Source organism: Macaca thibetana, chromosome 20 (genome assembly GCF_024542745.1).
Source record: "Macaca thibetana thibetana isolate TM-01 chromosome 20, ASM2454274v1, whole genome shotgun sequence".
NCBI lineage: Eukaryota > Metazoa > Chordata > Mammalia > Primates > Cercopithecidae > Macaca > Macaca thibetana.
The window spans coordinates 29,521,174-29,535,261 of record NC_065597.1 but is presented as its reverse complement, the minus strand read 5'-3'; the positions used below and the strand labels follow the sequence as shown (position 1 = coordinate 29,535,261).

The 14,088-nt window shown below is 58.0% G+C and overlaps 1 protein-coding gene across 2 annotated transcripts; it reads right to left on the bottom strand.

Annotated features, from left to right (window-relative positions):
* Positions 1-2,786: 2,786 nt before the first annotated feature.
* FOXF1 (forkhead box F1) lies at positions 2,787-6,730 on the bottom strand. 2 transcript variants are annotated; one of them, XM_050773737.1, is made up of 2 exons: positions 5,703-6,730; positions 2,787-4,345 (listed from the first exon to the last, which is right to left on the bottom strand). In XM_050773737.1, exons 1-2 carry the CDS (start codon positions 6,682-6,684, stop codon positions 4,185-4,187), a joined length of 1,143 nt encoding a protein of 380 aa, XP_050629694.1. In that variant the 5' UTR covers positions 6,685-6,730; the 3' UTR covers positions 2,787-4,184. The 2 variants fall into 2 exon arrangements, with proteins under 2 accessions (XP_050629694.1, XP_050629695.1); XM_050773738.1 differs by lacking the exon at positions 2,787-4,345 and adding an exon at positions 4,363-5,473.
* Positions 6,731-14,088: the final 7,358 nt, after the last annotated feature.

The window sequence follows — 14,088 nt, the reverse complement described above, 5'->3', positions numbered from 1 at the left end:
CCCACTAGATGTCTCAGAGAGAAAAGCCAGGTCTGACCGGCCACTCCTGTCTGGGTACCAAGGAACCAGGCCACCCCTTTACTCCTGAGAAGCACCTGCCTTCTTAACCACGGCCCGCGTGGGTCCACCAGGACTGTACTATTAGCCATAAGGAAACCGAGGCTCAGAGGCAACTTGTCTTGCTCAGGTTGGGGTGGCCGCAGAGGAGGAACCCTAGCTCCTTTGGAGCTCCTTTGAGCGAAAGCTGCCTGCTGGCGGGTGGCTGGAAGGCCTGGAGCCAGGCCCTTGTGGCCACCAACCCCCTCCAGCCCCAAAGAGAAAAGAGAACAGACAGAGCACACCTCTGTGACCCAGGCGCCTTCCCATCAGAAGCCCACACCCCAGGCGCCTTCCTGCCGGGCGACTGGCTCTGCTGGCCTGGACGGGCCCTGGGGGTGAGCTCCAGGAGGCGAAGTCCCGCTTCCTTGGGGCTAAGGGGCCCGGAGGTCCCGCCCAGGCGCTTCTGCTGCCCGGGGCTACAACTGGAAAGCCGCTGAGGCTGAGTGCGTCCAAGGCGTCGGCCCCGCACGGAGACGGGCGTCCGCGGATGTGTAATCCACACGCAGAAACCCTGCTCCAAGCATCTCCTACCCCTGCTCCGGGCTTTATTACAGAGGGGATTTCATGTCAAGGGGCATCTTGACTTGCCTGTTCCAGCGCAAAATCCTTAAAATAGATGAAGAGATTGTGAATTAATTCTACGTTATTCCAGGACAAAAACCCCTAAGATAATACGGAGCGATTATGAATTAATTCTACCTAGGACGCCTGTGTGCTAGCGGATCCTAGGGGTCCTTTACGCACGCAGGGCGCATAATTTCGCACCAGCCTCAGGAGCCGTTCGCGATTTAAGCTTGTGACTTGCACATGCTGGGCGCGCTTTTGTGGCGTCGCGCAGCGGTGGGAGCTTCACCCGCGACCCCTGTGCCAGCCCAGGACGCAATGGACTCCGAGGAGGACACAGCCCAGCCGAGCGCAGTCTCCGCGCTGCAGCAGCGGCGGCGCGAAATCTCGGACGTGGCTGTGGAGGCAGTTTCGCCTGCGTTATCTGGCCCTTCCGGGCTTGCCTGGAGCCAGGATCTCCTTGCGGGAAGGCTGGACTTTCCCTCTCATTCCCAGGCCGCAAGTCAGGCCGGAAGACCGAGGCCGGTCACCGTCCCCGGGCCATCCGTACCGGTTTTCCTACACAAGCCCCTCTGGGTGCCTCCCGCCCCGCTAGACCTCGACATGGGTGTGCTGGGAGATCCCGCTGAAGCGAAGGCAAGGAGATGAACAGGCAACCGGGCTTTGCTACCGCCCTGGACCTTCGTCCAGCGGCGCCAAAGCCACGCAAAACCACCGCGCACAGGGGCCTCTGGCCCGCCAGGGCGCCAAGTGAGTGGGTGCAGGGACTGGAGACTCCGCAGAAGAAAACCTGGGAGCTCGCGGTTGGGTTTCTCCTAATCAGCCCCTCTTCCCCGGAGCCTCTGCCCTAACTGGGCGGCAGCCTCTGCGGGAGAGAGGAGGGGCTCCCAGCTCCTCTAGCCTGCAGAGGCTGACCGGACGCGAGCGCAGCGTTGCCGCGCTAGGAGGCCTGGGGACTCTTCTCAGTACTGGTTTTCCGGGCTCTGGTGGGAGGCGGAGGGTGCAGAGAAGACCTCCGCCCCAGGAGGACCGCCTTCTCCGCCTGCTGTGAACCTGCTCTCGGAGCGCAGGGCCAGGCGCGTGCGCCCGGCAGAGCCTGACCTGACGCTTCGGCCCGCCCGGAGACCCCAAGGATGGAGTCGCTGGCCTTTTCTTGTCCCCTTTATCTCGATTTTATAGACAGCTGTTAGTTCGGGACATTAATTGCCCAGGCGAGTTTATTGATAATTTTGATGTAACAGAGCACCGGAGAAATTACCCCCACGTCCAAAATGTCAACTCTGAAAAGAACCAGGTTCAGAGACTCACGACCCCACGACGCAAGACACTGCGGTGGGTCTGGAAGGGCCGCACCAACAATGTGACTTACTGTGTTTGTTTTCCTTCCTAGCCGGGAATTGGAATAGGAAGAGAGTGGTCAGTGGAAGATACAAGCGTCAAAAAATATTTTTTCCCCAGAGGCGACGAACGGTGACTTAGGAGATAAACGTTACAGGATGGGAAAGGTACCTGTCACCCGGCCCACCAACGGCCCTTTTGCCTCATTTAGATTTTACTTGATTTACTATGGGGGAAAACCAAGAACAAGCCACCAAATAGCCGAAACAAAACAAGACAAAACCAACAACTACAAAAAACCCTTAAAGTTGATTCATAATTTTTAACAGCTACAGCAAAAGAACAAGAAAGTCTGAAAGCCAAAGTAAAACTCTCATTGGTCTTGTAGTGGCAAAAAATATATATATTATGTACATGGACACATATACATATATGTACATATATGTGTATACATATATATGTGCACAAATATGGTTTAATTGGTGTTCCCTAGGGGAAGGAGGTCTACAGTGTTCTTTAAACGTTTGATTATTTCTTTAAAACGATCAATGACATTTAGAGGGGCAAAGGGCTCTTCTTAAAAAACAGAAGCCAAGAAAAATAGTTCCTCTTGTCCAACATTTACTTCAAAGTGGAATGAAGAGTGAAAAGAGGAGGATTTGCCAAAAAAGAAAACAGTATTCAGAATCACCCACAATTTTTAAAAGTCTAGAGATCCAAAGCCTGTTTTTTTCCCCCACTCTATCTTTGGGAGTCTGTAAGGTATTCTGCAATCTCAATCCCAATAAAATACTCATGCAATTTTATTTCTAGTTGATACAATTTTAAAGGCCATGTACAAATGTTATACATTTTTATTTTTGTTCTTTTTTTAGGAAAAAATACACAAAAGGCAAAACATCCTCAAATGGTCCTTTTCTACAGTGCAGAAGGAAATTTCAAATTTCAAATCCGTGTCACAAATGCTGCACTCTAGCAGCCAAAATACAAAAAAAAAAAAAAAAAAAAAAAAAAAAGGAGGGAGGGTAGTCCTTCATATTATATATATATTTATATAAAACATATGGAAATTTGTTTTTACACAGATCGGTCTTTGTTTCAAATTTACAATGGATATCTAAAAAAAATTCTACACGGCAAATATTGCCAACAAGTTACACCATTAATACTGATAAACGGAGGAGCCTACGCGGTGTTTTGGTTATTAGGGAAAGAAAGTAGAATAAATAAACAGGAGCCTTGCTATAGTTTTTAAAAGTGCCTTAACCTTTCTGCGTCCCCGCAATCCTGAATCCGCGCGGTCACCGGGCCGTCCTAGTCCCTGCGTCGCGCTGTGTTCGGCTCGTTCTCGGACCAGAAAGTTTACAGTAGAGGTTGGGAGAGAGAAAAATACTCACTGAAAAAGTCTAAATAAAATTCAAGACAAAACGTAACAGAAAAGGCTGAAGCGAAGGAAGAAGAGGAACGTGGAAGGGGACGGAGGCAGACGCCCAGACGGCCGCTTGCTTCGTGGCTCCTTCAATTTTCTGTTTAAAGACGGACAGTGGCTTCCGAAATGCAAGTTGTTCGCACAAAGATCCACCTGCGGTCCAAGGAGGAGACTTCCGAGGTGGGGAGGGAGATCGGGAGGGAGATCCAAGCTCTTGTCCCCTCCCGCTCCCCGGAAAAGACAGCTCTAAAGGGAGACTTGCGTATTCCAAGACATTCTTTCAAAAAAAAATAAAAAATAAAAAGATAAATACTCAACCAAAAAATAAAAGTATTTGATAATGATTGGTCTCACATGTTTGCCTTTCTTCTAAAAATCTTCCTCCCCTTCTGCCATTGGCCGGAAGGAGGGGGGACCTCAGCAGAATTCCTGTGTGGCTGCGGAAGGCCTTCCCCTGCACAGCACCGTCTCAGCCGGGTTCAACAGGATCAAAAACCTTTATTTACCAACGGCTGCAGTCGGATCAGACCCACCACTACCATTTCTTAACAATTTTGAGGGAGTGAGGAAGGAGGTGCCAACCGCAGCGCTGTGTCTTTGCGTTGGGGATTCCTTGCCAAATACTCCTGTTGCGGAGGGGTGGAACCCTTTTTTTCTGCCGACGGTTATACCTCGAGAATAAAGCAGTTTCTTGTGCCGGTCCAGGGTCCCTGTGACCCGCCTGCCTGCACCAGGAGGGCCGGCGGCGGCAGCCTCACATCACGCAAGGCTTGATGTCTTGGTAGGTGACCTGCTGGTGATAGTAGGAACCCCCGCCGGCCGAGTGCATGGAAGAGGACGCCATGGCGTTGAAAGAGAAGACAAACTCCTTTCGATCACACATGCTGGGCGACTGCGAGTGATACCGCGGGATGCCTGCAAGGCGAGGCGACAGGAGGGGTTGGGGGAGCAGAAGAGTTAGCCACGGTGGCTCAGAGTTCAGGCGGAGGAGCAGCGCTCCTGGGGCGCACAAGGCCTGCCAGCCTGGCTCCGGAGCATGGCGGCCTACCCGCCCTCCTCCCGGCCTTCCTGCTGCGCACCCAAGGAAAAGACTCCAGAACACTTGCCACAGCCTCGCTCCCCGCAGTGCCTGCCTGCTGCGTGCCTGTCCAGCCTCGGACCCCGTGCAGGGGCCCAGGGGGAAGTGGTGAGGGAGGCTAAGTGGAGGGCCCCTAACTCTCACGGCCGTCACCGCCAGGGCAGCCCCCCCCCCGCCCCCCGCCGACCTCAGAGGCTCCCACTGCCGGCCGGGTGGAAGGAGAGGCCAGTGCGGGGCCAGCCCAGGCCAGCAGCAGGGGTGAGAAGAAGCTTCTCCAGAGAACAGGCCCCGGAGCGGAGAAGTGCGCCGCAGATAGGCTGCCTAAGGCCTCCAGGCCTGCCTCCTGCCTCCTGCCTCCTGGGGTTGCTGACAGCTGACCCTGGATGGGCCCTGGCGAGCTCACTCCAGCTTTTACCAGAGCTGGGCCTGCAGGCTGCGGGGAGCCTGGGGCAGAATCAGGAGGCGAGGCTGCCGCATCTCCCTTGGCAGATGCTTCTGTATGTTTGCGGTGTTGGGGTATCAGGGGTGTTGGGGGTGTGGAGGCCTCAAAACTTGGATCCTAAAAAAAATGGAGCCCCCATGGCCCAGCCTGCAGCTCTGACCCTCTGGGGCCTGGCCACGCACCGCCCTGCCTCCCTCACCACAAAATGCCCCTGGACTCAGCTGTGGCTCTGCCAAACCCGGTCCCCTGAAGGCCGGGGCTGAGCCTCTGAGCGCTGGCCCAGCGGCTTTGGGCCTAACTCTTCCGTTCTGCCCAGCCCCAAGCAGAGGCAGCTCTCCAGGCAATGTGAGGGCCACCCCCGGGAAGGGAGGGCCATCTGGCCAGGGCTGGGAGCCTTAGGTCCATCCCAGGACCTTTCCAAAGTGTAAAGGGACTTAAGGGACACAAAAGGACTTAGGGCACTGGGGTCTGGGAAATCTTGCTAAGGACCGGCCTACCTGGTCAGGCCTGGAGCAGCCGGCAGCTGGAGTTGGAACAGAAAGAGAAACAGATTGGCCCAAACTAGGCTCAAGAAAGGTAGTCACTCTTCACAGGGGGAGAGGTGGGGCAAAGAGGCACCTTGGGGAGCTGGTGCCTCCCCTCAGCCTTGGGGTTCCGACCACAGAAGTGGAGGGGCTCGCCCCTGGCTGGGTCCCGCTGCCACTCAGATTCGACTTCCCGGGAACCAGGACGCCCTCGGCCTCCCCACTCACCTTGCAGCTCAGCTGGGGCGTTGTGGCTGTTCTGGTGCAGATACGGCTGCTCCAGGGAATGCGTGGAGAGGCTGCCGGACAGGGGGTTGGCCGCGGGGTTACAGGGGGACAGGGGCTGCTGCTTGATGTAAGAGGCGCCGCTGTTGAGTGCCGCGGAGGCCGAGGGCGGCCAAGCCGCCGCCGAGCCCGAATAGACGGCGTGCGGCTCCATGACCCCGCCGGCGCCGGTGGGCAGCAGCGGGGAGGCGGGCACAGAGCTGTCGTGGTGCGGGTACTCGCCGGCCGCCGCGCCGCCGCAGCTGCCCATGTACGAGTGGCCGCCGTTGGAGGGCAGGTGGGGCACCGAGTGGCTGGGCAGGGCCATGCCGTCCACGTTGCCCGGCAAGTGGCCGTTCATCATGCCAAGGCCGCCCTCCAGCGCCAGGCTGTTGGGCGGGCACGAGAGGCCGCCGGCCGAGCCCTGGAAGCCGTAGGTGTCCGGGAGGTGGTTAAAGCCGAGCCCGTTCATCATGCTGTACATAGGCTTGAGCGCCTGGCATTTCCTTCGGAAGCCGCGCGGCCGCCGCCGAAAGGAGCCCTCCTCGAACATGAACTCGCTGGCTGGGTCGATGGTCCAGTAGTGGCCCTTGCCGGGCCGTCCGAGGCCCTTGGGTAGCTTGATGAAGCACTCGTTGAGCGAGAGATTGTGGCGCACGGAGTTCTTCCAGCCCTGGTAGGAGCCGCGGAAGAAGGGAAAGCGGCTCTGCAGGAACTGGTAGATCTCGCTGAGCGTCAGGCGCTTGGTGGGCGAGCTCTGGATGGCCATGACGATGAGCGCAATGTAGGAGTAGGGCGGCTTCTCAGGGCGCCGGATGCCGGCGTTGGTCTTCTTGGCCTTGGACGGGCCGGACGACGCGGGGTCCATGGCCGCGCCGCCTCCCCCGCCGCCGCCGCCGCCGCCGCCGCCGTGCGGTGGCTGCTGCTTCTCGGGCGCCGAAGACATCGGGTGGCTGCTGCCGCCGCCGCCGCTGCCGCCGCTGCTCTGCGCCGCGGACGGGCCGGGAGGAGGAGGAGGAGGAGGAGGAAGAGGACGAGGGGGGGGAAGAGGGCGAGGGGGAGGGGGCTGCGCGCGCGGGGCTGGCTGCACCTCTGCCGTCATCGGCGGCCACTTCTCCCGAGCGAGCCGCTGCGCGCCCGCCCCCGCGCTCCCGCCCGCCCTCCCCAAGGAGCTGCTGGATCCGCCGGCGGTTGGCTCAGAGCCCCTCTCTCTCCAACTCCCGCCTCCCCCACCTCTCTCCTCCCTCTTTCTCTCTCGCCCTCCCACAAGGAAAGAAGCCGAGCTGAGGCAGAGGGCAGCCCAGGCGGAGGCCGTGAGGAGGCTACCCCCGCCGGTATTTTTGTGGGGGAGGCACCACCTCCAGGGCTTACGGCCGTGCGCCCCAGCCGGGAGCAGCCCTGGGTCCCCGCCGCCCGCGGCGCTCGGCTGCGAGATTCCGGCCGAGAGAGCCTTCACTTCATCTCCGCTCGGCGGCGTCTCGAGGTCGGCGTAAGACCCTCCCGGAGTTCCCTCCCTCCGTCCCTGCCCCCCTCGGGCCCCCGCGTTGGTGGGCGCTTAAAGAGCCCCCACTCTCGCCGCCCCGCGGCCGCCAACAAAATCCGCCCCGCCTCCACCAACCTGGCCAGCAAGTGTTAATGTGCCCTCCGCCCGCGGTTCAGCCCCGATGCGCGCTGGACCCCGCCTTCCCCGCCCGGGCGGCGCGGCGGGAAACGCGCTCTGGGCCAGGGCCTTCCCCGACGCGCACAGCCCTGTGGCAAATCGCAAGTGCGGTGGCCTCCCGGTCGTGACCATCGCGGGCACAGCCGGCTCGACTCCGGTCCTCTCGGTCGGCCGGCCGGCGTAAGTTCCCGCGAGGGACCGCCTACCCACTCTCCCCGCCCCGGGAAGGACTGCGCAGCGCCCGGGATTTTTCGGACTCGCCCAGCAGCTTGCGAGCGGGCGGGCAGCCGCCGGGGCAGAGCGCAGGCGGAAAACGAAAGCGCAGCACGAGTCGCGGCCGCTTTGTCTCGGGTGCCGCGGGCCTGATGGGGGTGAGTGAGAACCCGCTGGCCCAGCGGCGACCCAAACCGCACAGGCCCCGGAACAAGCTGCGTGCTCAGTCACTCACCCATGCCCGCACACCCTCGCGCTCTTGTGCACACGTTAGCACACACATACATGTCTTGATAAACATGCAAACCCGGTAAATTACGCAAACAGACGTGTAAACACACCCATGCGTGTGTGCACACTCATGTGCAGAGGGCGCTCAGGCATGTGCGCACCCACTAATGCGCTCGCTGACACAGAAGCTTAAGGCCCAAAGGAGCTTAAGTTCGCACTCACTCCCACTCACGCGTACACACGCCACACTCGAATCTGAACTCACACGTAGTTCAGTTGCCCTCCCCCACTCCCAACACACACTGAAAACCCGCCTATTTGGCCCCGCGGCCCCCATTTTCAAAGCACCGGTTCCGATTTCCCGAGAGATGGCAAAGGCCCTGGCAGGAAGTTTACAGGGTTTAAAGTAAACAAGTTCTGGGGGATTCTTTAATAATAATAATAGAGAATTCTGCGTGCGCAGCGCGGGAGGGGGGAGTTGGCCTAATGCCCCTGTGGGCTCGGCCTGCCGCCGCCGCGGGGGCCTCTGACACTGCGCGCCAGGCCAGGTTCCTGAGAGCAGACAGCGCGGGCGGGGAGCGCGGGCCAGGGCGGCCCTCGCGTGCCTGGCTGCCAGCCCGCAGGGGGCTCGCACGCAGACCTGCCCTTGCCACCTCAGCCCTAGGGTGCGGGCTGGGGCGGTGGAGCCAGGGAAGGTGGTGCGGAGAGCCGAGCGCAGGACTGCGCAGGAGCCCCGGCGCAACGCTGTGCGCACAGACCCAGGTGAGTGCTGCTCCTTCGCACCGACTGCTGGGTGCCGGGCCCGGCCTCTCCCTCCAGGGTTCCCGGTTGGGAAGAGGGGGGTGAGGGGTGTTTTCGCGGGTCATCGCGAGGAGCCTAGAGGCCAAGCCCCGGCGCGAGCTGGGGTGAGAGGCGTGTGCCGGGCTCGCAGCACTGCCCGCGGCGCGGCGCGTTCAAAGCCCACCCGCCTCTCGGTTTCTCCGGATTCCTTGTCTTTCGCTAACTACCCGCCCCCACCTTCCTTGCTCGGACGCCTTCATTTTCGGCGGAAGACTCCTTGTCGCCTTCGGGGCGCCTGGCACGTCGGTGCGAGGAGCTGGGGGGCTCGCCGGAGCAGCCTGCCGGGCTGTCGCCGCCTCCTCCCCCAGATCCGCGCTCGCGGGAGAAGAGAGCCGCCTTCGCGCTGTCCTTCCGCTGGCCTCTCTGGGTCTCCGCGCTCAGAGAGCCTGGCCCGCCTAGGGAAAGAATGAGTGTGGGACGTGACCCGTAGTGTGTGGTTGTGCATTTACGCAGGTAAACGCTTTCTGGCAGACCCGCTTCCACTTCACACAATCAGCTCAGCCTCCGCGGACACAGATACGCTCCACACGGCCCACGGCCTCGAACACCCTTCCCAGCGACCCTCACAGCTCAGGCGCCCCCCAACCCTTGGACCAACACACAGGCCTGCCCAACGGGGAGGGCACACTTTGGTTTAAGTGCACACCTCATGCACGCCCACGTGTTCTGCACTGCGCATTCGCCCACGCATAGCCAGACGCCGCGCTCAAATAATAAGTACCGCCACTCCACACGTGCACACGCGCCCACGCACACATGCATTCTCACATTCTCTATTCTTTCTTTCTTTCTTTTTTTTTTTTTTTTTTTTTTGGTTGGCAAATGGCAGTTGCAGATGAGGAGACCCTGGCCTCCGGAGGAAAGTTCTGTTCCCAGGAAGGGGTCGCTACTGCCGACTGCCAAAGCACATCTGGCCTTTAGCAGAGGGGAGCAGGGAAGCTGCACAGCTCTTAAGCCAGCTAGGGGTGCAGGACGCACCCTGGGGCTCTCTGCAAGTGGAAATAACATTCTTCCTTCCCCTCGCCCCTCCCCCACTCATGGGGCACCTTCAAAGTGAGGGGGTCTCTAAAGCATGAACTTGGGGAGCCCTTTCCCAGCAGCCTCCTTCACTCTTGGGCCTTCTTCATTTGGGGAAGGGAAGCAGCAGGTCCCATCTTTGGCTAACCCGGAGATCCTTTTTTTCTCCCTTTCCACCCTTCTTTCTACCCTTTCACCCGCTCTGACAGTAAGCCAGATCTTACAGGCCAGCCAGCCATGGAGTCCAGGGTAAGAGCCGGCCCAGTAGGCCTGGGAGTCTCAGGAAAGCCAAAGATGGAAGCTCTCCTCAACTGCTAATCTCTACTGCTGGGTGTGTGTAGAAGTGGGGGCGTGAGAGAGGAGGGTAATTAGCTCCCAACTCTGTAATTTGGAGGGGACCCCCTGAATTCTGGGGAAAACCACAGTCGTAGCAAGAAGGGCTTTCCTTCATGCCCAGAGACTGCATTCTCGGCTCTTAAAATGTCCCTGAGAGGTCTCCCTTAATCCTGCATTTTTAGGATGGAGAAACTGAGGCCCAGCATGGACTTGGCACTCATCAGCCAGCGCTGAGAGGTGAACATCTCTCTGTCTGCCCTCTGTACGCCCAAGGACAAAACATCCTGGCTTTTCACCCTTCCGGGTGCCTCTGTGTAGGCTGGGAGTGGAGAGAGTGGGGCTTAGAAAACAAATGCTGTCACCACACAGCCCTGGCTTCCCAGGCCCAAGGGGACAGAGAGCCCCATTGGAGAACTGATGGTGATAAAATAGCAATGACAACTACAAGTACTGTGATAATAGTAGGCTCATCCACTGCTGCCCAGGCACCAGGCGCTGCTCCTCACTCCACAAACTGCCCTTGTCTGCTCCTAACCTTCCTCTTGGCTGTCAATTCTTTGAAAACTAGTCAGACCTGCCCCCACCCCCAGAAGGTGCATATTTGTGACATTCATAGAATGATTTTGAAGGTTTCACCAAATGCCTGGAGCCCATCTGGGAACCTGTGAGGCACCAACCATGAACACAGGACCCCGGTTAAATGTCCCTAAGAAACTTGCTTAATATTCCCCGATGCCCTACCAAGTCAGTATAATCTCCCTCTTCCCTCACAGATGGAGCTCGGCGAGGTCACTCCAGATCTTAGGTCACCCTGCAGAGCCAGTATCCAAACCTGGCCTGATTGCAGAACCAGGGCGTTAAGTGTCCTGACCACGGGGTGAGGTCCGGCGGTGCCCAGGGCAGAGGGGTCCCTCTGCCGTGAACCCCAAAGGCAGGGGAATTTGAACTCGCCCCACCACGTAGGGATGATGCACACGCTCTTTGTGCCTTAGTTTCTTTATCTGAAAAATGGAACTCATCATGGTTCCTATTTCTTAGGGTCATACGGAGGGTTGGACAAGACCATGCACGGAAGGCTTAGGTTGTGCAAACAGAAAGAAAAACCCCAGGGGCTCAGTTCCAGGGACGGAGGAGAAAATGCAGACAGGGACAGAGATCGCCGGCAGCCTTTTGCTCTTGGATTAAAATCCATGAAGGCCGGCCCCCTCCCACCCCAAAACAAATCTGCGCCCCAGCTCCGGCCCCAGGAATCCTGAAATTGGCGGAGAGGGGTTGGCGGGGGTGTGTAAAAACAGACACGCCTGCGACGTCTCCCACTCCCCAGGCCCAAGGTATTTTTACTAGCTAATTGCTTAAGTGAAGCCGCCCGGGCCGAGAGCGCGCCGTAACCCGAGCGGGGAACCAGATCCCGCTCCGAGGGAGCCCGGGCTGGCCGCGCGGGCGGGGCAGGGGGCCGCCGACCACCCACCGCGAGGGCAGCCGCCCCGCCGGCCGCCGCCGCCCCTGCTCGGCATTAACGCAGAGCCCGCGCCCTCCTCGCCCCCGCTCCCTCCAACCCCCTGCGAGGCGAGGTTCAAACGACGCCTCAAGGTAGGGCGGCCAGCCAGGACCCGACGCGGGAGCTAGGCGGGAGGGAAGCGGCCTGTCCTGGGGGCTTCGGAAGGGAGGGAAGGAGGACCCGGCAGGGGGAAACGAAACTCCACGGCCGGCGGAGGGGAGCGGGAGGTATATTTGTGGGTGAAAGTGCAGCCCTGGGGACTAGGGGACTGTGGGGAAATATCAGGTCCAGCGGGTGGATTATAAGATGATCTGTGTACAGATACCTGAGATACTCCTCGCACACTCTAGATGTGCATGCGTCATGCTGCTGGCGTGCAGAGGACTGTGGCCCGCACAGCCAGCACAGGGAAGGGAAGAACCTAGGTCTCCCTTGGCAGAAGAGTGTGAGGTGGGCGTCCAGTGTGAGTGGCTGGGCGCACAGAACAGCGAGAACTGTGCAAATATATCAGCCTCTGTGCGGGACAATCCAGAAGGATGTCGGTACCATGCGGCGGTTTCACGCCTAATGAATATTTTAAGATGTGAGCAATGCAACTTGTTATGGAAACCGAATATTTGAGTCACAAAATGAGGTGCTTTCTACACAGAATATGAGCAAATGTGTGCACAGCATAATAGTGTTATGTACACAGAATCTTTCAGATGTGTGCAGGATAGTATGTTACACACACGTTACATGTTGCTCTGGGAGGTGTGCACCAAATAACGTATTCCAGACACAGAGTCCTGCAGGCTCTGTGAGCATAATACCTAGGGTACTCGTACACTGTGTGTGCCCTGCAATGGGTTCCATGCAGGGTGCACTTAAAATTGTATACAGTGCAGTGCCTGAGGGAACAGAACTCCATGGGAGACCCGTGGATGCAAAACGAATTCTGGCTACAGCACGTTGCAGGGACAGGGTCCACGTGGTGACCAGTACTCTCGCCACCCAAGCGTCAGGGCATGGGTGCACAGTAGCGCATGGCTATGTGAAGGGAAGACTGTCCCAAGGTTTCCACACCACCTGACACGCAGTCGTAGTAAGAAGGCAATAATGCAGTGACCACACAGCGAACGGTTTCCGAGCCCTGGCTGTGCCCTGGCTAGGCACCTCAAGGTCATCATCAGCTCACAAAATCCCACCGTAATGCTGTCAGGAAGATTCTCTTTTGATCCCAGGTCCCCTGAGACACTCCGACTTTATCTTTGTAGACATCAAGTGACATTTACCGGCTTTGTGGCTCTGGGAGGGGAGTGGTGGCAGCTCTTGGTGTGGAGATGGACGGACAGGTGTGGTGGGTTCCCAGTGGGCCTGTGAGAGGCCATGTGCTCAGGCACAGAGCCACCTATCTGCAGTGGGCAGAGGGAAGACGCAGGGGCAGGTGAGATGTACGGAACCTGCAGCAGAAAAGGCCCCAAATCCTGGGATCCCCCAGTGTCTGGGGGTGATGGCACTATCAGGAGAGCTCCTGGCCTGAGCCACACGTATTAGGGGGGCTGTCTTCACTTGTGCCTGCTGCTGCCTGATCAATCTCAAACCAAGGTAGTCAGTCAGTGTCAGGTAGCGAGCCAGGCTCTGGGTTCCTCCCCAGACTCTTCATGGGGGTACCCCAAGGTGAGCAGGAGAGAAAGGCAGCACCCCCTGGTCTACCCAGCCCTGCCACATCCACTTAGCACAGAGGGGGCTGGGAACCCACCTGTGGGGACCATCAAGGTCAAGTTTGGGGAGCAGCTGTGATGAGGGTGATCCCTGGCCCCAGGCCCTGGCAGTGAATCTCCTCTCAGCTGAACAACATAGAGAGGTTCATAGTTTGGTCATGAAAAAAAAAAAAAAAAAAAGGAAAAAACAAAAAGAAAAAAGGGAAAAAATGAAAGGAAAAAAAGAAAATAAAAGGAAAAAAAGAAAAGAAAAAAAGTCTGGTGCTTGTGCTGCTGTGGCCTGAGCTCGCCCCTTCCACCGGCCCTTTTACCCAAACGCACACATTTACCATGATGTTCCTCAAGGAAATATTTGACAACATTGCAGCCCAGGAATCTCCAGCCCTCTTCCCGGCGAGATTTTCAGATTTCTTGCATCTGCAGTACATGTGGCTCTCAGAAGCAGAAAGCGCCTCAGACAGTGAGCTTCCCGGTGTTCTCTTGCTGGACGCCCGGCCCATCTGCAGCTCTGTCTTCCCACAGAGGCAGTGCCTGAAGCATCCCGATGGATTTTTAATCTCTGCTTCCTAGACAGTTGTGCTTGGAAAGATGGCAGTAATATTTTCCTTACAGCATGAATGTGTGTGTATGGGGCGTGTAAGTTGAGGGGTGTTGAAGAGGCACCAGAATTTGTTCCTGAGCAAAGGGTCCACATTGAAGGAGATTGATGACCAAAAGGGGCAGCAGAGAAAGAAAGGGAGCGGGCTGTGACTCAGTGGCTCTCTGTGGAATTATAAGTCCTCCTGAGACAGGGAGGGAGCAAGGCAACAAAGAGAAAATAGATTGGAACGTGAATGGGTTTCTAAAAGACAA

Coding starts and splice junctions, on each gene's coding strand:
- FOXF1 (XM_050773737.1), bottom strand. CDS start 6,684: ATGTCTTCGGCGCCCGAGAAGCAGCAGCCACCGCACGGCGGCGGCGGC. Junction 4,346..5,702: donor CGCCCCAGCTGAGCTGCAAG/GTGAGTGGGGAG, acceptor CTCGCCTTGCAG/GCATCCCGCGGTATCACTCG.